Source organism: Lasioglossum baleicum, chromosome 9, assembly GCF_051020765.1.
Source record: "Lasioglossum baleicum chromosome 9, iyLasBale1, whole genome shotgun sequence".
Classification (NCBI taxonomy): Eukaryota; Metazoa; Arthropoda; class Insecta; order Hymenoptera; family Halictidae; genus Lasioglossum; species Lasioglossum baleicum.
The window spans coordinates 17,689,561-17,713,027 of NC_134937.1; the positions used below are offsets into that span (position 1 = coordinate 17,689,561).

Genomic DNA, 23,467 nt, shown 5'->3' on the forward strand with positions numbered 1-23,467 from the left:
TAATTATATAAGTTTCGTAGAAAAACGATTGAAGAGACAAATGAGCTACAACAAATTTTGTCACTATATTTTTATGCCTGTATAGAACAATACTCTTACGTCTTATGATTGTATCTGTATATTAGGATCTTAATTGTCGGACTTTACGTCGAGTCCTAGCGCAGCTCCAGGTAGTACGTCCGGGAAACAACAAAAGAGATTCGTTCTCCAGGTGTCGTCGCGAGTGGAGCACACGTGTGCTCTCGCAGGTCCTCGCGATATTTCGCAAGGAGCTCGTACATGAACGCAATTTAGCCGCGTCGACGATTCTGTTGCGAGACGTGGAATCTTTTAGTCGACGCAGCCCCGGGACCGGGTTTGCGGAGGAAGGGGATTCCGACACGCGCTACCTGGCAACGACATACCAACACCGTCTCTCTCCGGCAAACCCGAGCTAATATATGGCGTTGTCATTGCGCATTACAATAGGAGTTACGTTACGTAAGCCGGTCACGTGTTCTGCTTTGCCGCGCACCACCGTTCCGTTGCTGCGGCTCACGCACGTGTACATGTGCCCTGTCTTGGCCCTGCCACCCTCCTCGACCACCACCGCAAACCATCCCGGGGGAATTATGGTCACGTGTTCAGGTGAGGTGCACGCACGACGCCTTGCACCGCGGCCCGATTGTTATGGGACTTCTCTCGCAACGTGCGTCCTTGGACCTTCGAGTGGAATTCGGTGTCCGCGGCCCTTCAACACTACCCCGAGCCCGTTAAAATCATTTCAGATTTTCTCAAGTGAAAAACGTACACAATTGCTGGCCACTGGATCAGTCTGATCCGTCACGCTTCGAGGTGAAACGTTATTTCGGTGAACTCGGGCGGAGCCGAACATTTTTCTAAGGGTGGATTTATAGTGGAGCTGCGAAGATATCGATGATAGCGGCGCGGTGAAAAGAAAACAACATTCGTGACAACATTTCGACACATACTAATGAAAAAGTACATATGTGTTTTCTTTGTTTTCCTTTTTTTTCACCGCACAGATCTCACCTCGCTGCTCTACTATAAATCCACCCTAAATGGGGAGTACTATTGATTTTTTTGGTTATTGCGATACCTCTCGTTAAACTCGATGGAATTTGGGTACTTGAACCTTTTTTTATTGCCCGTACTTGCAGAGTTTATTGAATGGTTTAATTGACGGAATGTCGTGCGTCTTCAGACGGGCCGATCCCAGTTCGGGGGCCATCGCCGATCTTCGGTGACAATCGGTCGCAAGGCTTCTACCGCGGCTTCATAATTAAAGAACACAACGTTGTACTTTGTCAACCGCGTCGGTTGTCACCGGCATTAGATTAAATAGTGAAATGAATAAGTTTGATTGACTCCATTGTTCTGACGCTGTTTAAACGTTGCAGATTCGTTGAAGACCACTGTGGCAGAATCAGGTAATTACTACTACTTTCCAATTTATCCAAACATCACTCTCACAAAATCGACATTTGCTTCTCTATTTTCTTCTGCACGTTTGCGAATTGAGCGACTTTAGGAACACTGACTGTAGATCCACTTTTGGAACACTGTGTGTCTATTCTATTGTCTGTTGTGTTCGGTCATTTTACCCGAGATAAAGATTTTATTCATTTCTTCCTTTTACAAATCAGAATATAGTTACTAAAAGAGCTTCCCAAAAAAAGTTCAAATCGTATAGTACGATATTTAAAAAGTTATCGTTTTTTTTTTTAGAGCGTCCGAATATTTATTCGAGTAACTGTATTTATCTATAGTGTCGAAATATTGGTGCTACGTGGCGAGATATCTCGTCAAAAGCGTTTATCGGTCAGTACCGGAGCGCGAGATATCTCGTCCGTGGTAGCCAAGGCGTTAAACACCAAAAAAGTGACAGGGTAAATTTTAGAATCGTCAGCTAAGCCGCTTATTGCCTCATTTTATCCACACATTTATTGTCCTAAATCCACAAGATTCGCGGTCTAATTACGAATTACGGTCCCCAGCGTGTTCCTCTAATTGTCTAGCACCGTGTTTTCTCGTTCCACGAGGACAGGAAATTATTCGAGAACTAATTGAAGAAGAGAGATCCCGTTGTCGGAAGAAAATAGAAATACCTTCCCGTTGTGCGTTAAAACACGGCACGCTGATCGGTACAGCGAATGGTATTGTTTTCGGTTCGCGGCTCCTTTCGCGGCTGATCCCGCGCGCATTACGAGTCGAGGAACGCGTTTACTGCGCTGGAAAAGCCCGGCCCGAGTCACAAAGCCCGCGAAGTATGCCAAACGCCGAATCGTGCTCGACAACGCCGAGAACGAGCTTCCGTTTTGGCATCGAATTCGCGCTATCCTCGAGCAATGATAACGACAACGATAGCAACCTGCCCTTTTCTCGCTGCTGCGCGCGGGGTGGAGCGACATCGAGCATACGCCACTTTCGGAGTAAAATGGAAATTTCACCTCGGAACAGTGTCGTAATCTGCACGGAGAGACGACACTCGGCTCCGAAATTACGTTTATAAGACCGGGAATTGTCGCTGCGGGCTGTTTGGATACGCGAACGACCTTTCGATGCACACTCCAGCACAATTCCATTCTTGTAACACCGATGTAACTGCAATTTCGGTCGTGTTAATTTGCGATTAGTAGGCTGCTGATTTTATACACGTGTAACACGAAACTGAGCAGGTGCAATTTAACACTAAACTTTCCACCGGTAGGTTCCAGATTCTTGTTTCGCGATTATTGAAATTATAATTATAGGGTAAGATTGCTCGAGTCGATTGTCTGCGTGAATTGCAGGAGACTGGAGCGAAATATAGCAATTCATTCTGATTTATAAATGATTTTATCATTTTAACAACTTCAGCAATTAAATTATTTTAGCCTTTCTACTATTTCAAGTTGTGCCTACCTATTTTCGTCAGAGAAAATTCATAAAATCCGTGGTCGAGTTATAAGAATGGTTCTCCGGCCGAGGGTTGAAAACAGAGGGAAGAATACCGACTGCATATTCGGTACAGTAGTCTAGCCCGAGTCGCGCAGATGCACTGTAATCGGTCCGTGTAATGAAACGCATCTCACCGGAGCGTGACGCTATTAAATCGACCGGTCGTCGACGGAGAAACGCGACCCAATCGAATTAAGGACGAGCGCGTAACATTCGGAACGTGAACGCTCGCTGGAGACAAATCTCCGGCTGTCGGTTCGTGCGGGTATGGGATTGATGCGGCGAGAAAGGGTTGAGGCGTGGGCGGTGCGCGACGGTAAGGGGGGATCGCGAACGACAACGGGCGTCGGCGGCGTTCGCGTACTCCCGCGACGGCTGCAGAAATTAATATAAATCTCATTTCCTCTCGGCTCGGATACACCGAGGCATTGTCTTACTCCGTTCTATCCTGTTTCCAAACCCCCGCACCCGAGCCAACCCCTGTGTAACCCGAGCATCCGTCGAACACGTGCGCTATTCTCTCCGCTCGGGACCGAGAAAAAACGAGGAGAGCCAGATGATGGGGGCTGGGATCTAATAAATCGGGATCTAATAAACACGAAACATCCATCGTATGATAGCCGGGGACGTCGACGATCGACAGGGGTGGAAATTGGGTTACCGAGACACTCGCGAATGGATTCGGGAGAAACGATCGAAAGAGATGAAAGTATTTGCTCAGAGTTCTGAACTGTTGATAGATAATTGAAAACTTATAATTATATATATAACAGTGGGTGTACAAAGTATTTGTTCAGAGTTGTAAACTGTTGACAGATAATTGGAAACATATAATTATGTATACAGTAGGTGTACAAACTATTCGTACACCTTTTAAAAACTAATAACTTTTTTATAATTGTACCAAACGACCTGATTTTTATAATCAATTGGAAGTGATGTACAAAAGAGATTTCCAAGAATTGAAAGAAAAGATGTCAAAGAAAATTTAAAATATATGTTTTGTAGATCTATACGTTAGTTATACACATACTGAGAAAGATTAGAAAAATAATAAAACTGATTTCATAAGAAACGATTGTATAGATATCTTTAATAGTGCACGTATTATAACAGGAGCCGCACAAAGCCTAAATAAAATCAATCTTGTCATTTTTATAAGGGAACATGAGGTTGTCGTTTATTTAACTTTTTCTACCATTGAAGTGGGTTCACTGACTATCACATTTGACCAAACATCGCGTAACGCTGTGTCATCGATATGTTAATTTAAAACGGTACTAAATGAATTTACGTCAACATATTAGTTTCGTGTGATTGAAACATTTGAAGAAAGAAATCTCTATTTAGCTCCTATTTCTTGGGACTGATGCAGACAATTTTCATTTTGCATAAAGACCTGCTCTTTCTCCAGGAGAAGGCTAATAAAGAAAAACTAGGTCCGGCAAGAAACCTCTGAACGTCTGAAAAAGTTTAAAACAGTCGTTTAGTATTCCGTCCCATTTAATTCGTCTCCTAAGTGACAGTCGTTTTCATAAATGAAAAGGACCTCCTCAAGTTTTACCAGCTGAGGTGAATTTTTTCTTAGGAGAAACCACAGAAAAAGATTGCGTTTCCCGGTCCCTTCTAATTAATCAAGCATGGATAAATACGTTTAACCATCGCGAAATTATAGTAGCCACGCTATATTTTATATTTTAAAAAAATATATTTGTTGAATAGTTTTTCTTTAACGCATCTCGGTCTCGATAAATTTTCATGTATCATAAAATTTCGGAAGATTTGACACCTTTGATAGAAATAGTGTTCGTCTTGAAATTATTATTGATGAAGAAACAAAGAATTATTGTTAATTAGTGATTATTAGATTCGGAAACGTTAACATTGGATTTCAATGCTGCGGATATTCGCGTGTGGCAGCGTGTCCGCTTTGAAAAGCGTTGAAACACATTAAACGAGGGAGGGCTCTTAATTACAGGATGCTTGAAAATTTGTAAACATCGTGTACATTTTACTTGGAACACTATGCGCAGCTAGATGAGCGAGATACGCCCAATGGCGGGTCGACGTAGCGCGATTAATTAGTCCCGTTCCAGGGTATTCTCGCTGACGCAGCGGCAGATCCGCGGCCACGGGCATATAATAATTGAGAATCGATGCTTTCACGGCGTTCATAGTTCGCGGATAATTGATACACCGTCAAGTTTCCGTTCGGCGTTACGCCGCTCCGGTCTGCAGCTCCGTGAACAGGGAACGCGGGCCCTATTGTCACCGGAAGTTAATTACGCGGCGATTGACGGCTTACGAAATTTATCGAAAATTTGTCTCTCGCGCCTGGCCTCCGCCTCTCTGTCCCCTGTATTCCTGATAATTAGACTGCGAATTTTATGCGTTTCCACCGTATTTAAACATTTAATTAAGTCACACATTTATTCCACATCAAACCCTTTTGATGGGAAAGTCAATCATTCAATAATTACTTCCTGGGAAATCGTGCTACGTTGATTTTCCACAATAATTCATAATAATTGCCGTTTGATATCACGCGTTCGATGGTTTTCTGAAAAAAATAAGTTGACTGTGATTCCTTGAACGAACCACTGAAAATATCGATAAGTGTGGACAAAATAGAAATTATGAATAATATCTCCAAAAATATTGATTGTACGCAAAAATGTTTCAGATGAAAGTTGTTTAGTACCGAGGGGGGCATCATGTGGTTGGACTTTTATTTTTCCCGGCGGACACTCCAAGGTGAGGTACACGTGAAGGTCAGCTTTCTTTTTTTAAATGAAATGTCCTATTTTTTATACCATAGATCGATACTTCTTAATAGTTAACGAGATGTTATCCACAGAAGAAGGAAAATTGTTTCTATTATATCTCGTTAACTATTAGATTTAGGACATATGGAAGACGATACATTTTTACTCGGTATTCGATAGTCTATCGATTCATGATACAGAAAGTATGTGACCTTCTCCTCACCTTGGAATGTCCCCCGGAAAAAATAAAAGTCCAACCACATGATGTCCCCCTCGGTACTGGACAATTTTCATCTGAAACATTTTTGCGCACAATTAATATTTTCGGAGATGTTCGTCTGTAACGCTTTACAATGTTCACCCTGTAAATACCTTGACAAACTGCATTTATCGATGTTTGTACAAACCACTGCGCACAGGTGCAAACGTGTATGTAACGCATTCATTATTATTTACATAAAGTTTCACGAAGCTCTCGATTAAACGCTTAACAATGTCAAACGTAGTCAAACTATTTTCTACTGTTTTAGACAATCGTGCTATAAATATAAAAAATAGAGTAAACATGCACTTTTGATAAAGTAATACTTTTATCATGAAAGAAGCTGATTCCGCATTTTACTTTTTTTATAAAATCAAGTAAGAAAATGTGAGTTTGCATAAGGACTTGAGCTGCGCTCAGAGGGTAAACATCGTGGTACGAGAAAGAGATATTTGTTGTGGCAGATGAAAGATTCGAGCATCGAATTGCGGGAATTTCTGCAAAGCAAATTTCCGAGGGAACAATGTGTACAAACATGTGAAAACGTCCAGATCCGTCATCAAGCACTGGACGACAGCTTTTCGACCGGTTTTCCTAGTCCGGTTACACAGGAACGCGGCAGAGAATTTCCATGTTATTTCTCCGTGGAGGTGCGCCGAGCGAAAGAGCCAGTGTAAGTTTACACAACGAATGGACAGGAAACCTGGGTTCAGTCTGTCGGCCCTTTCCCTTTGCTGTTGCTAAAGGGCCGGTGCGACGATACAAGAAACAAAGGTTGCTCGTCGGTTTACCTTTGCGCCCTCGGACTCGGATTTGAACCCTATCAGCGAGAGTACAGAATGATCTGTCGGTGCAACCGAATAGGGGGCGATTCTACATTAAAAAATAAGTCAAAAATATACAATAAAATTTTTTCGTGCGAGCCACCGCTTTTTTGAGATAATCGACTTTGAAAATCCGCCAAGTTCGCAAGCATTTGTGTAAGCGAAGTATTAGGTTGTTGCATATGAAATGTCCAATTTTTAGCAATGACATTAAACAAACGCAATTTTGTAGCCAATGTATTCTATCTGCAAATTTCAAGTCTCCTGATTCTATTACAGTAAAAAGAATAAAACTGATAATTATGAGACTAAAACAGATTGCAATATCCCAACATTTTCCTACAATTAACATAGCGAGTTTTTATACTGTGCTACTCGTTTGTAAGTAGATCTGGTCGACTATGATCAGACACGTCAGACGATTTCCATTTCAAACTCGATTTTCTCGAGAACGAAGTCTCGGGTGAAAAAATTCAAATCTACATTTTCCACTTATTTTTTAATGTGCAATCGCCCCTGATTGTACCACCAGCCGCCGATCGCCCTGTATATTATCGACGAGGGAAAAAATGTCAGGATTCAAATTAAAAGAAAATATTTCATTGACAATAACAGGGTGCGGTCGGAGCTTATGAATATGCAAAACGAGGTCGGCGAATATTTTATGTAGAGAGAGTGCTCGAGCGAAAAAATGACACGAGGAAATATTAGATGATATAGACATTTTTCCGAGAGAGAGAGAGAGACTTTTCGAAAGAGAAGCCATTTAAAAGTAAAATCGTTTGCCGGAAAAATGGCCCGGGTGAAAAATATAATAATCCGCGGGTCATGATGTTTCTTGTTCACACAGCGGGCATAACTAAAAAGATTATGTGATTTAATTCACCTTTCCATAGCAACACTGCGCACACGTTCTTTTATGGAAGCACAAGCGAAAAATGAAGGATAATTCCTTTTTAAAAAGACACTCGGTTTCTGGGAGAATGGTGTTAGGAGGTATTCAAACTCACATTAGTGTAAAAATTGGACTTCCCCGTGAATTGAAGTCTGCGCGAAAAAATTTCATTTTGAATTTTTCAAGAAGTTTTGCTGGGGGAATCGTGCTGCAGACTGTGCGCGCTTCAATATCTTCATTACTTGCATCTGCGCGGGGTCATTCGACCCCCGTTTCCCGCATTCATCATCCAAACTGTCAAATCTGTCTTCAACCTGCAGACAGTTATAGAAAAGGGTGTAATATCTTAGGGATTTAAAGTCCTGACTGGCAGAAGTGGAAAATGCTTAATCGACGAGGATCCAGCAGTCAGCTATTTCTCCTGGAAAATATTCTTTCTCATTTGAGAGAGCCAGTCTCGAATGTTACGTAAACATTTATGAAAATCAATACTCTACTAGACGTGAAATCTTTAAAGCTTTGAACTCGATACATTCCTTTCTTTTTTGCAACTTTAAGTATCTTGTCCCAGAAAATCGTAGCAATAGTTTCTTGTAACATTTTCTCCACAAAAATTCCCAAAAGAAATTGTGTTTAATTTATTTATTATTATATATTTATTATTTAGTTTAATTGTTTAATTGTTAAAGTTTCTGACAGTTGATAAAGGTTCAATGGACTTTTTGCTACAGTTTTTTCTTGTTTCAAAATATTCTAAAAATTTACAAGAAGACAATGATACCAAAAATTTCAAATTATATTGATGAACGTCAGGGAAATAGACATACGAAATGTTTAAAGCTCCCAACACTCGGTCAGGCCTCGCTGAATTTTTTCGTCTCCAAGCTTCTTCTAAAGGGTGAGAGGTAGACAAAGTTCTAGCAGGAAGAAATCCAACGACTCGAAGAACTTCTCCCACTTGTCCCTTCGCAGGGACCATTTCGCCTCCGGTTATTTGCTAGCGTGATTGATTTATTTGGGCCTAAGGTTCGAAACGTCTAAATCACCGTGTGACCCAGTTCCTGGCAGTAGAAAGAATGACCAGGCTTGTAGCCAAAATACTGGCACACGTATAGATCATTTTAAACTCTTCCCATCATATGCGACATTCTAATAATTGTATAGCAGGATCTAATCTTTCTATGGCTTGAATCATTCCTCGATCCCGTCGCAGACCAAATTCGCGATCAACACCAAAGAACAACGTTGCACGAGGACGCGGTTCTAATCATCGGGTAACAAGAGCAGCAGGCGATTCCCCATAAAAATTCCAGCGAGAATCTCTGGCCGCGTGTACAGCTGCAGAGCTCGGGAATTCCTGAGCCGAGTCGACGATCGTAAATGTCAATAAATACATAATGGAATTCTCGAACGGCTCCTCGAGACTGGCACCTAAATTACTTATTCACGACACCTGTTACGTAACGAACTGAAGCAAAGCGAGGAGCCGACGTCGACCAGCAGTAAACAAGGATTTCTTTAATTAAGCGCCGGACGGAGTTTCCTTCGCCCTCGGTTCTTCCGTTTCTCCCCTGGTCGTCGAAAGACAGAGGGAGGGAAACAGAGTGAGAGAGCAAGAGTGGAAGAGAGAGAGAGAGAGAGAGAGAGAGAGAGAGAGACTTTATCTTCCACCCTCTGTCGTCGTCCACCTTCGCCTCTTTCACTCCCGCGCCACGCCATGCCACGCCATGCCACGCCGGTTCGGCACGAGCAAAGCCGGATAAGGGACGCGCAAGTTATTTACGTACGCCCTCTCGCAGCTGTATTTGCGGCGTGGCAGGGGTGAAGCCTCGAGGGTGGGGGTGCGGTGAAAGGGTTAAAAGAGGAGACGAGGCTGCCTGGACAGAACGCGGACCTGTCCCATGTGGGTTCCGTTAATTAACCGAGTCTACAGAGTTCTATTCCTCGCGTTATATTAGCCTCTCTCTCTTTCTCTCTCACCTCTTCCCTCATCCTCCTCCTCCTATCGTTTTCTATCGCTCTCTGCTCTTCTGGTTCCATCCCCCTGCCCCGCTTCATTTGCATCCAACCCCCTCTCGTATCGCCGCAGAACCCTTGATGCACCTGGGGGTTGCGGAGAGAACCCAATCCTCCGGCCTATGCCCGGAGTCTATGCCCAACGACACTGTGGACTTACACGCGATGCCATTTTGTCCGCCAACGCGGAGACCCTTTGTCGTTTATATTCGTCGCGATGGGATGGCCCGGGCTTTTCGCTCGGCCAATGCCGCGTGGACACACTCGGGCTCGTCGTTTTCGTGCATGATTATCCTATTCGAGCCATAATTGGTGGCTCTTCCTGCTTTTCATACTCTTGGAAAGCACGAATCTTGGTCGATCGCGAGCGAAAGGGAAAAATTTATCCTGATCCTTATGCAATATAAAAATTGCCAGCCTTGATTGTAGGAGTCACATGCAAATTGATTTGTTCTCTTATCGCTTTTAACGCGTTTAAGAGTTGTATGTACTTAGTTATTTTTAATCAATCTATCTATTTAGTAATATAAAATTGGTCTGTCGAGTGTCATTACTAGACAGCGGATCTCTATGCAAAATAAAAATTTTCTTGCTGGATTGCAACAAACTGGAGCGAAGTAGAAATTTATTTTCTGTTTTAATACGTTTAACAGATTGGAAATAATATCGCAGTATGCTTAAATTCTTCTAAGGTTTTTACTCTTTTTAAATTACACCTACTCGTTTCTGTTATAAATGCATAAAATCCGCTGTCTAGTCATTACAATGTTTTCGACTTGTTGAAATGATCGACAGAAGAAATACATTTTTATTCGACTTCTTTCCTGCCCTATCGACATGGACAATTTTGATTGAAGGATCCACAGTCTAGTCACCTGTAACTTCTCAGATGCGAAGTGAGGTTGTTAACGTTGTATCCGAGTTGCTTCAGTCGATGTTTAATCACAGAAGTTTAGTCGCAATTCTCACTGATGACTATCTTATTCATTCTCCGCTTGGATGCCCTTGGTGTATATTCCAAACTGCAGGAAGTAGAATTGGTTGGTCATGGTCAGACGTGCCAGACATTCTCCGAATTTTCAAACTCGAATCTCTCGAAAACAAAGCATCAAAAGAAAAAACCATTCTTTCGACTTATTCTTTCTGTACATAGTGGTTGTTAACACCCTATATTTTCCTAGAGGAAACAAAGAAGTTCGAGAGAACAATTTCTGGAAAAACGCAACAAGTTCGTTTCGAGCCCGGTTAAAAAAGGAGGAGATGTAAAATGAACAAACACGCCAACCGAGCGAATGAACGACGGACAGGAAAGAGCTACGCTGACCAACGTCGCGTGTATATCGGAGCGCTCGTTTTGCCACTGTCTAGAAGATGAACGTCGTTCAATTATACCGGTGCAGGGATGTGTGTGTGTGTGGGCGTAGTGCTCTTCCGGTGACTGCAGTCGGTCCTCGTACCGCAAATAAAGCCCGTAATGCCACTATATTCGTCGTCCCAGTTGCCTGCCCCCTCCTCCTCGGCTGACAAGGCTGTTTCGCTCGCAGACAAAGATTCCACGGAAAAAGGGATCGCGCGTAAAGGCCGTCGCGCAAGAACCGATGTTATATGCGTCGCGGCGCGGCCATATGCGTTACAATGTAACCCTTTCAGAGAATTCAGCGAGCGATGCTTCCCGCGCGTGAAAAATTAAGCCCCTGAGACACTGTCGCAGTCCTCTCGCTGTCCACTTTGATCATTCGCCGCCTCCGTTATTGTGTTTGCAAGGCGGGGCCGGTGTTACTGGGTCGCCGAAAATTGGAACTGCCAACGAACGAATAAATATGGTCGTTCTTCGATTTGTCAGTACAGTAATGTCTCAATTGACGCAAAAGCTTCGGGGGATTCGGTTGCGTCGCACAGTGGTCCCTTTCAGCAATTTAGCTGGCTTTTATTTTAATTAATTGAGACATTACTGTAATCGGAAATTACATCTTTCTGATTTTTTACAAACGTTACAAGCTGTTTTTCAACTTGAAATTTTGAGTTAAGTGAGATATCATTAGACTGCGAATTTATGAACAATTTTAATGAATGGAATATAGGAATGTATTTCTTGCTAACAATTTTAGTATAAATGAAATATCGGAATTTACTCCTTTCTAACAATTTTAGTAAACGGAAAATAATACACCGATGTTCTTAAGTTGTTTTAATCATTTTACTGTTTTAAATTGTACACACTGATGTTCTTCATAAACGCGTAAATCCGCAGACTGCTGATCATGAATAGAATAGGGCCGTTGCTGATCAGACACAAGTGTAATCGAATACTAATTGATTGATTTCGTATTTTAGAAACAAACGAACGTTATTAATATAATTATTCACGGGTATGTTACCTTAATCAAAACTGGCGACAATCGTTCTCGCTTATCCATATTTTCGTTTCTTTTACATACAATCAGGCATTATCGTGAAATGAGTTTGATTGGATCGAGATCGGTTTTAACCCGTAGAGATTCTGGAATTCATCAAGTGATCGAAAATTATTGTAAACATTCGATATGGAAATTTTAATGGAAGGAAAATGCCACGCATATTTTTATCCATCGATATCTCGGTTTGCATACTTCTTGCGATACGGAAATACGTATTTTCACATACGATATAATTAATGGCGAGAAAGGCTAGTTAAGAAAACAATTACATTCATAATTGCATCTACTTTAGACAGCTTTGAAACAGGAGCAATTTTTAACTGAAGTCTGAAATCGATATCGTGTTTACTACGACAGTTTGATCGAGTAAAGGCTTAGAACAAAGGAACAATCGACCCCACAGAAAAATTTTCTGCAATAAAGCGACAACTCGTATACTGGTCTTTTCAACTAAATAATTATAGTCGTCGAAGGATGCTGCGCAATGGCCTGTCTTAGTTATTATTACTTTCTGAATGAATTTTCAAACAGACCGTGTTCCACTTTCTCACGGTGCTTGGACAAGAACTTGGTCCTTCTTTTGGTTCCATAAAACAGCGAAAAAAAATCGTACATCAATTTTCAAGGTATCGTTGTAAAGGGGAGGCTTTAATCTTCAAACCTGTGGAAAATTCATTGACGAAAAAAATTTCTTAATGTTTTCACAGTGGTTTCAATTTATAGCATTCTTAGGAAAGATGGATATCTAGTTTCTCATCTGCCAAATCATTTAAGAATAACTTGGAGAAAAGTTGGTAATGGTGTGCAAAAGTAGAATCTTCATGCTTTAGAACAAGCCCAATTTTATTGCTGTACGATTGTTTCTTACGAAATTAGAACAGGTTAAATATCACAAATTTCAGGTCCAAATATTTTTTGCATCCACTTTTCATTTAATTGTTTGCCCGGGGTTCTTGCGAACATATTTGACGTGTAAAAGAGAGTTGGGTGTGCTCCACATTTTTTACTCATCCACGCCTCCACGGTTGGTACCGTCGATACAGTGACAGCCTGTGTAAGGTTGCGACCAGTTTCTAGCAAAAATGCGCAGAGGGTGGGGATCGGCGAAGGGCCACTGCGACTAATTTAGTAGAGTAGCAACGAGTCCGAGAGAGGCGGGGATGGGGGCAGGGAAAGGAAAAAACGTTCGTTATCTTGACGAATTGGCCGGAGTTCGTCCGACCGACCGGGGCAGATTTAAATAAAGGGAACCGTCTCGCGGATGCAAATGAGGGTTCGCTCGGAAGGACGTAATCGACGTAACGAACGAGGGCTTCTTCTCCTCCGCTTGGTTGTTTTCGGGGCGCGCGCCGATCGAAATTGCGACATTCTTCCCCGAGGAAGCGAGTGCTCGGCCGAAATAACGAAAGGAGCCGCGGCGACCGCGCCGCGAGCCGCGCCGCCACGCCGTTGGTGCATCAATGAGAATTTCGGTGGAGAGAGGAGCGTAGGCAAGAATTTTGATGAGTTGCGGCGAAATGCGCCGCGCGCGACCGCTCGTCGCGCAAACACGGTCAAGAATTTTGATGTAACGAGCTGGTGCTCGCGGCCGTTCGCGAAATTGCAATTTTCCGCTGCCGGATTTTTTCCGTTCCTTTTTTCCGGTCGCTGTGTAAGTCGTAAAATCGCGCCGGACGACAGTCACTTCATACCGTGCGGAATTCTAGCGAACACAATGGAAACTGGATCTCCATCTCGAATGTTTCAATGTTTAATATCAAAGGATGGCGTGAAAATTCTTTAAATATAAAAGTACGTTTCATCGAAGAATCTGTACAAATTGTTGAGCGTTGTTTAAGCAGTATTTCCCAAACATGTCTATTTTTAGATAGTACTTTAGAAGAACTTACTCGAAGGCGTGCAACACCTCCACCCCGAACTTCAACAGTTATTTTCACCCCTTCAACACGAAAATGATCGACAAAGAAAGAAATATACTCCCATATGGCGTGATAAAAAAACTGTTTGGAAAAGAGTACGTAAAAAAATTGTTTTGAAACAATTGAAAAAAATGTCCGATCAATAATCAGGTTGTCACAAACAGGATTACCTTCTTTCGTGATCTAGAATCTGCTTGCCTAAAACAATTTCGGCCGCGCGTCCCTAATTTCCTCTATCCCCGAAGAAAATGGTCGCTTCAGCAGCAACAGCCATTGACACATTTCGCAGCGAGCGCACGTCAAAGTGTAAATAGTCCGGCAAACGGTCTCGGCGGTATTTTCGCTGGGGAACAGGCCGAAGCAATTGGATTCCGGCGCAATTAGGCGAATTCTTGCAGGTCCCGACGGCGCGGGTCGCAATCAGCCGGCGTTTGGGAGCCATACGTGTTCCCTGGCTGGTTGGGTCGTTAAGAAACCATCGTCGAATAAAGCTGTAGCGCTTTGTAGCCGTGTGTACGCGAGCATTAGCTCTGCTGGCGCGCGCTGGCAAGTGCAATCTATTTGTCCTTGGACCGGTTTGGTGCAGCCGCACCCGACGAAGACTACGAAGAGGAAGACGACGACGACGACGACGACGACGGGGGACCACCACGAAATGGAATGGAGGGCGACCCGGAGGACAAGGAATAACACTTGGCGACAGCGGGAAAGATTCTCTCCCTCGCGCGCAATTTCTCTCCTGCGTCGTGAGGAGGATCGTGCCGTGCCGTGCCGTGCCTGCTTGTCTCCTCTTCTCGCCCTCTTCTTTTTTCCTCTCGCAAGTGCCGCCCCACAGGTTCTTCCTGCCCGGCCCTCAGTCTTCCCAAAGTGGTTTAGCAGACAGAATGGCTGGACCGCGGGGAGGATAGAGAGCTCGCCGAGAAACGACCAGAAATGACTCAAGATTGAAATGATACCGACAAATGTACAGCGCAATGTAATCCTCTCGATACGCGCGAAATGTCCGCAACGCCACTTGCACTGTACAGACACTATTCTCACTTAATCTCACCGCTACTCGGTAAGTCGAATTTAGGAACCAGACTCATTTGTTTCTTATTATATCTTGATGAACGCTTTACGAACATATCCGCGACATTTTTCTGGTCAACACTAAACCTACCGAGCATTGAAAGTAACTGGTACATGCTCCCTTATGATAAGCCTTAAAAGTTTTAAGGCTCGGTACGTTTAGTGTTAATTTTTCTACAAGAACCTTGCGTTTTTGTCCCTCGAAAGGGACATCTAAATTGCTGACTAGATTTGCAACGTCCCTTCAGAAAGGACAGTCTAATGAATAGAGTAAAATCTGCAATTTCGAATGATGTCAGGGCAAACGAGCAATCGGCAACACCGTGAAACTGGCAAACGCAGCGGCACGTTAGAGGAGAGACTCGAGTGGAGCAGGTAAACGGGAGAAGTAAAAACCATAAAGGATGAGCTGAGGTAATAATGGAGGGAATGAATAGTGAAACGGGGGGGTAGTAAGGGGTGAGTTGCGGGGCTGTAGAGTGGTGGGGATAAGAAAGTAAGCAAGGGAGTGGACGGGGATCAGGAAGATCCCCCTCGAGGAAAAGAGAGACGAGACAAGGGGGCGGGTGTAAATAAAGAAGGGGGTGTGGCGAGAGAGGGAGGGAGAGAGAGAGAGAGAGAGAGACAACGCGACCAGGCTAGAGATTTCATCGAGAGAAACAGGGATGGTTCACGGAGAAATCGGGAGAGAGAGAGAGAGGGACGCGGAAAGACGGAGAAAGAGGCCGGCGCGGAGCAAGTCGAGGGAAATTAAGCAATTAGTAACTTTGCACCGCAGCAGCTCTCAGCGAGATTTGATTATGTTTTCGGTTTAAGCACTCCGAAGCGAGGCGGCCGCCCCTCGACCGTTCATCCCTTCGAGAGAATTCGCCAGTGCTTTCAAGAGGTCGACGTATATCTCCAGCCGCAAACTAAAGGGGTAATACGTGCCTGGAGGACCGCGCGGGATTCTGTTTCTTCGTTTCCCTGCTCGTCTTCCACCGAGCCCCGGCCCCGGCCCCTGTCATCCCCTATTGTTCTTCGATTCCCGCTTTACTCCCTTATTGCATTTCCTCGGTTGTTCGGAAGGAGCGGGGGATACTGAACGGGCACATGGTCAACGATGAAAACCGTCGTGACAATTGCCGGCGAAGACGCGGGACTCTCTTCGAGGCCTGAAATATTGGGGGACGTGTCTGTCCGCGTTGCTGCTCTGGCTCGCTCGATTAATTTGAATTGCTGCTTCGAACACTGGCTTATCGATTTATGCATAACGTGAAATGTATCACGGAAATATTCTTTTAATCCGTTGAATACATATTTCAGAAAATCTTCTTTCGGAAGTTAAAGGACGGTTTCCACGATGTAAGCTCCCAGCGAACTTTCGTAAAGCTATTTTCTTCATCTCGCGGCACGTCTACCGCGGGAACACGCTGGATTTCTATCCACAGTGACTCTGTCCTGTAAACATATACCGCTTGATTTCGCAGAGACCTTTTTGTGTAAAGCTGAAGAAAGGATGCGCACGGGCAGAATATAAATGGGGGACGGTAGACGAGAATTGAAAGACGGCATGAAATTGCGGCGAGCGAGATGGAATCCTTCTTGTAAGGATAATACGAGCAGGATTCTTTGCGCTGGGGCTTCTCTATGGGAACCGAGAACAGTTTCAGCGCTCCGCGAAATATGGAGATCTAATAACTGGACTCGTGGTTACACTTATGCAAACCTCCTTTGTCGCCGGGTCAAAATTTTCGGGGGCACTCTCGCGCAAACGCTGGAAAATTTCGCAATTTTCGTGAATTCTTTTCGAAGCGATGGTGCGTTATTATTTAATTACAATATAACTTTTCTAGTGTTTGATTTAGTTACTCTTTCACCATACATTTTCTATTAATTGTACATGTGAAATATTTTTATTTCATTCTTTCTTGCTTTCTGCTGAAATTGAATAAGCACAATTACATATTTTGTAGAAATGTTTCATATTGTCGGAGAGAAATCGTACACTTTGCAGAATTTAAGGGAATTGTTGCCATTTATAGTTCTTTGAGAAACGAGAAAAATTAGGCAGCTTACAGAAAATGAGCGAAAAGAAAATTGTAATTTTAGAAATGAAAGATTGTTGCTACTTCTTGTAACAAGTGTACTTCATCGCAATCAGAAAAAAAATTGTGCTACAGAAAATGAGAGAATAGAAATTAAGAAAATATTTATCTCTGAGATTGTGTTACTTTTTCTCGTTTCCCAAGGAGTTCTCGCAAAATGCTGTTGTAAAAGCACAAATGGTGGATCTCTCGTGGATTTATTTACTGTAACGTTTAATAGACGAGAATCGTGTTACTCGAGGACCTTTTTACGACGCTTTTAAGTGTTTCCAGTTGCTCGAATTCATCTGTTCAACAAGAAAATCCCTCTTCCCGTAATTTGCCGAGTAATTCTAGCCCCCGCGGCCGTTTTTCCCCATTAAACTGATATTTCGGACGCAAATGCAGAATTACAGGGAGTAAAGCAAACGTTTAATTTCCACGAGGCTCAAGACAAGCAGTATCCGCGACGGGAAAAAGCGCGGAACAATTAAAAGAAGCTAAAACGGGCGAAAGTAAAAATTGTGCGGCCTGGGCAAACGAGGGAAAATAAGGGGGAGATGAGCAACAGCTCAGGAGCCGGTTGCAAAAAGTCTACTAAATGGAAACAAAGTACAGGCGATTATGTCGTAACTGCAACGCTAATTAGCGCATCCACACAGTCGTGAGACCGTTTCGAGCTCATCGTTATCGCCTTCTCCCTCGAATATACTTTTCCCTCCTTTATTCCGCCCAATCATTCCCATTTGCCAATTTACTCAAACATAATCTTCTAAAAATTCACGGCTGATCAAGAATTGCACTCTTCCAAAATATAAAAGATAAATATAAAACTAAATTGGAATATGAGCAACACATTATATTCTTTACTTTAATCTTTGCTGCGTCAATATTTTACCGCGCTTATATTAGCTTGCCGAGTTGTCGTTGTTGTTGTTGTACGCGTCAAATCTTGTAATCGAATTTTAAACCACTTCCCAATAAGCTAGAGACTTGAAACTTTGAACATAGCTCAGAACTGGATGACAATGCAATATTAAAAACATATTTTTAAAAAACTGCGCGTTCAGGAGAAAAAAAGACATATTTTTTCCGTTTTCCAATTTCGTAAAACACAATTTTTAATAAAGATGGGTGATCGAAAATGGCAGTGTTCTAAAATAAAAAATAAAGACATAAACGAAATTCGAGACGAGTAGACGAACCTTTGGAAATGAGAGATAAAATATAACGATAACGATTTATTATCGTGTAGATTAAAATTTAAAATGTTTGCACACTTTCCTAAAGATCGGAAAATGAATAGAAACTGCATTAGAAAGAATTCTGATTGTCACGAAGGAATAGTGTTGCGTGCATTATTAAATACAGGGTGTTTCCAAAATCATGGTACAGGCGAATTAATGTAATACTAATGATTCTGCGAGAGTGGAAGTATGAAGTAGAATAGGTTGGTCATGATCAGACACGTAACAACGATTTAAACTTGATTTTCTCGAAAACAAGACGTCGAACGCGAAAATGTTATTCTTTTTATTCGACTCTCTGTTTCTGCATGTAGAATCATTACTTTATACAATGATTTTGTATACACTATTCAAATACTTTTTATTTGTAAAAATACAGTTTTCGACAGGTTGACAACGTGCAGAAAATCGAGAAGGTGAAAACCATAGTCGACTGATATAATAGTAGGAAACGGGGAGAGACTGTGAGGAATCGCACAAGCTGACCGTAGAGAAAGCTCGAAACTAGTCTCTCGGCCGGAAATTCTCACGCACTTGAAAACCAACGAGCTACGGAGATGAATGCCGAGCATGCTGGTATTCAGCGGCACACTACAATACAGAGACCACAAAACCTGTAAACTGAAAGACTCGGGATCCGAAAGTTTGCGAAGTAGAAGCTACAAATCCTACAAGTTACAGGATATATAGGCGACCGAAAGCTTACAGTAACGGCAATTTAAAGGTCAGAAGCACTAATAACTCAGATTTAACGAGAGCCGAGGATTATAGGGTTCTACCAATCGGAAACTGCGAATCTTGCGAAGCATGAGAGTCAGAAGTTAGTCCGGTCCTATTCATTTGCAGGTTGGCCATGAATTCGATTAGAATCTACTATTAGGGAAACCACTGCGAAGTAGAATTCTACCGCAGAATCGTTAGTTAATTTTTCGGAAAATCTCGTTCGAATTGCTTCGTTAACATAATCGCTAAACTTATATTTCAAAATGACTACATGTTTTAATCAGTTTATGAATTACTAAAATTTCTCAATACATGAGTATGTAAATTTCTTAAATTATAACTGAGAATTTTTTTCAATAAATGAATATTAATGTAAGATAAACGATATTAATTATTTCAATTATCGCGTTGTATAAATTATTAAAATCTACAAATGTTCTACTGGAATGCTGTATGAATTCCAACTAAGAAGTTTAATTTTAACTGAAGAAAATATTCTATCAATAAAATAATTACTTTCTTAATTGCGAAATTTATATTTGAATATTAAATGCATTCTAATGTTTCGAATCTGTAGAAGACCATCAACGAATCATATAAGAGCTCTCAACAGTTCCGAGGATCAGGACGAACTAAAAGCTGAATATCTTCCCACGTTAACCGAAATCCTCAGCTTTCCAGCTTACAAAAAGAATCCGAATTTTCCAGTTAGCGAACTTCCGATGTCAGTCACGTGTACCAGATCCTGTTGGTGGCCGTAGAATTCCAAGGATTTCGGACACGGGTTCCTCGAGAGAAAACTAACGAGATATCCCTGTGATACTGTGAAAGGTACACTTCCGGTTTCCAACGATTCATTAAATCGTCAAAGAAAATAGAGAAAGACAAGCATGAAAGCCAAATAGAAGTTTCGGTCTTCCATTTATAATTTTAATAAATTGGATCTAACAGGAATCTTTTAATCTGTCTGCTGCTTTAATCTTCATCCGCTCATAATTTTTTCCTAAAAGAGATTTTCGTCGATGAAGAGATTAACCCTCGCAAGGTGAGGTCTGATAACACATAAATAGTAAGGTGGGTAATAATTTTAATCAATTTTAGATAATGAATAACACAGGATAAAAAGCAAACAAACAGATTTAATTTTATTCATATAAAAGTTCTCTTCAAAAATCTGAAGCTGATAAAGGTGAATTCTTCTCGATTGATAAAATTTATTATATATCTGGAGCTGATGATTGAAAACACTTGATTTTGAGAATTTTTTTATTTCAACAAATGGTTACATTAAAAAAATATTTAGTACATAAGTTGTGTCACACTCTTCTCTACAAAATATTGTCGTTGAAAAGTATTCAATAGAAGTGACATGGCAACCACACCACCTAGGTGTATGTCCTCCGTCAATAAAATACAAAAGCCTATTATGTTGACAATTTCCAAGCTGCCTTAAAATTTTGTCCACTGGTGTGACATGGTGTCCAGGAAAGATAGGTGGTCTCGAAGCTCGTTTCGCTTGTAATCGCGTCCGGCGGATTCATTGGCACGGAGATCCTTCGACAGATCGATTACTCTCGTTCCTCGAGGAGGGAGACGGAGAGAAAGAGGATCGGTGCCTCTAACCCGGCCAATCCGCGTCCCCGACGCGAAACAAAAACAAAAAGAGAGAAAAAGAAGATAACACGGTTTAGGTAGGACGGTTGGAAATGCCCGGCAGTCTCGTCCGTTTCGCACGGGAACGTCGGGTATTGCGGTCGGAGCTCCGTGTTTGTTTCCCTCTGTACGTTTTGGCTTGTTCTTGCCTCCGGGAGAGAGAAGAACGGCTTCCGGGGAAAATGTTGCGGTCCGCGGATTCCAAGGTTTCGTTTAAATCACAAATAAGGCCGGCTGCGAAACGTTAAGAGCGTTTTTTCCCCAGGAAAGCTTTGAGGAAATTTTCGCTTGTTTGCGCGCGACAAATTCTTTCGCGGCCGACCCATACCCCGGCGCGGCGCGGCGTCTTCGACAGCAGAAACGTGTCCGAGAAAATGAAACGTGGAATCGTTACCTGTAAAGTTTCACGCTATTTTACTGCCCGGCCGTAATGAAGAACAGATTAGTGCTACCGACTCTGCCAATTTAGTGCCGCTAGGATATTGCATTCCCTGTTGATCGAGTGTTCGTTAAACGAACACTCTGTAACAGGGAAAATTCGATTTGGATAGATTGTATTTGCTGTAATTGGCCGACGCGAAATTTGTAGTAATTGTAATTTGGCGCAGTTAGCGGAACAGGAATTTTTCTCTTTTCTCTGCAGTTTTTGGTACGAAAATAGCACGGTAACGAACATTTTATTTTGCAAAATATTAACTAGAAAATATAGATTTAAAATTGTATATGAAAATAGTTTAAGACGTTTTATAAATAAGCCAGGATTAGCCAGCTTGATACGATGATATTTTTTCTCATCGCAGAAACGCTGGTGAAAGGTCGCCGGGTTTCCGAGGAACAGGAAAAGGAGAATGAAGTCGGTGTTCTTTGATGGTCCGAACACGAGAGGAGAGAAAATTCTCGGGCGCATCTCTCGAAGGGAAAAAGTCTCTCCTTCTGAAACAGTTCGTGTTGCCACCGTTTCAGAAACAGGCGGAAGTACAAAGAACCAGTTCGAGGGCACGTTCGCGAACGCAGTTTCCGTCTCTCCGGTTTTCACGGGACAAAGGTGTAACAGGTGAGCCGTCAGAATTCCGGTAAACATTCCACCGCTCACCGTCCCGCATACACCTCGGGATCATAGTGTTCGTCGAAACAAGATGGCAGGTTTCGTTCGGCCAAAGAGTCGCGTTGTCAATAAAAGCGTCTGACAATATTCCCTTCGAATATGCGTTAAAATTGTTTCGATCAAATCTATCTTTGCCGAGGTGTTCGATCGATCGCTATATTGCGAATCTCTATGCGACTTTCGTAGTTTCATTGCGAAGTATAATTTCCCAATACTTGCTCGATGGCAAAATAGAATCTTTTGTTGCGTAATAATTCCACTGCGGGTCTTTGTGTAAGATCTTCCAAATCAATTGTAAGAAACTAAAGATTATAATAAATAAAGACAATGTAATAAAAAAACGTATATGCGTATTTATTTCTTAATCCATCTATTTATTCCGGACGCTCCAGTTGTTGTTGAGTTATACTACTGATTTCCGTATAAAATCATGACATACTGCCTTGCCATTGAGTTACACTACTGATTTCGAAGTGCAAAAGCAGCGAAACTTCTTAAAACAAAATTTGCGGGTGCCTGACTTGTCGTTGACTTGTGCTACTGAATTTCGTGCCACCTCCTTCGATAACATATTCTCCTAATACAAAGTTCGATTTTCGAAAATTTCCGGCTGCCTGGCTTGACGTCGAGTTGTACTACTGAATTTTGAAATCGAAAATTGTGTTAAAAATTGTACAGTGTTGCTAACGACCTTTGTTGTCGACCCAACGCTAATTGTAAAAAAGAACTTGTGTTTTAATGGCATTGTGAGCACAAAGTGTCCCCCTTGGTAGACGAGGATTAACGGAAAGCCACCAGGCGAATCTCGTTCGCCAAAAACCTCGCAGCGTGGAACATCAGTGTCGACGTCCCTTATTTTCCCCAGAATCCAGCGAGCAGCGTATCGTCTGTATCGAGTACAGACAATTCAGAATTTCCCTCATCCGGGGATCAGGGGATGCAGGGCTGAATGCAAAGCAACTTCGAGACACGCGTGTGCACGTATATATAGTATATTCCGCGCGAGAGAGGAGGGTGTCGTTTTTTCCCTGGGTGAGTCTCCAGGGGTGGAAGGGCTTTCCTTTCATCCCGCCGGCAAACGAATTCGAGCGAGCTGCGTGGGACGAGGAGGCGAAACGACGAAAAAAGAAAAGGGGGGTATGGAAACGCGGAGGGAAAAAAGCAGTCTCCTGCTTCTTCGTCGAAGAAGCAGACGAAAGGACACACGGGAGGAAGAAGACAGAAACCAACGCACTGAAGGACGAGAGGGGATAGAAAAGTGAATACCGTCGCGGCAAAGGCGATTTCCTCGAGTTTCGTTTGTTTCTCTCGCGATGGAAACGAGAACGAGGGTTACGGGGGAGGAGGAGGAGGAGGCCGAGTCTCTCGGCGATCCTTTTTAGGGGTCCGTGCGCGGAAGAAAACCGGGAACAAAGGGAACAAGGCGGGAACTGGCGGGATGGAGCGAAGGGCTTGAAGGAAAGAACCGGCAGATAAGAAGATCCACCCCCGCACGCAGATTAGAGAGATGTACCTTAGAAGGAGGGCCACTTTGTCGTGGGCCCGCGAACAATGCCGGCCCCGG

The 23,467-nt window shown here is 42.6% G+C and overlaps 2 protein-coding genes across 12 annotated transcripts in view; one reads left to right on the forward strand and one right to left on the reverse strand.

The window, feature by feature from the left end:
- Positions 1–23,467, reverse strand: part of Urm1 (Ubiquitin-related modifier 1) — a 386,421-nt gene that overhangs the window by 188,779 nt on the left and 174,175 nt on the right. The window lies entirely within an intron of this gene.
- The window catches only part of LOC143212000 (uncharacterized), a 210,876-nt gene that overhangs the window by 63,669 nt on the left and 123,740 nt on the right, over positions 1–23,467 (forward strand). For 3 of the 10 annotated variants that reach the window (XM_076430236.1, XM_076430234.1, XM_076430235.1), the window contains exon 2: positions 1,401–21,852. The exons of 3 other annotated variants lie outside the window; for them this stretch is intronic. In XM_076430236.1, coding sequence (XP_076286351.1) covers positions 21,666–21,852 — 187 coding nt within the window. In that variant the 5' untranslated portion in view covers positions 1,401–21,665. The remainder of the gene's footprint in view (positions 1–1,400; positions 21,853–23,467) is intronic. 4 more of the 10 variants (XM_076430239.1, XM_076430241.1, XM_076430237.1 and 1 more) reach the window with 3 other exon arrangements.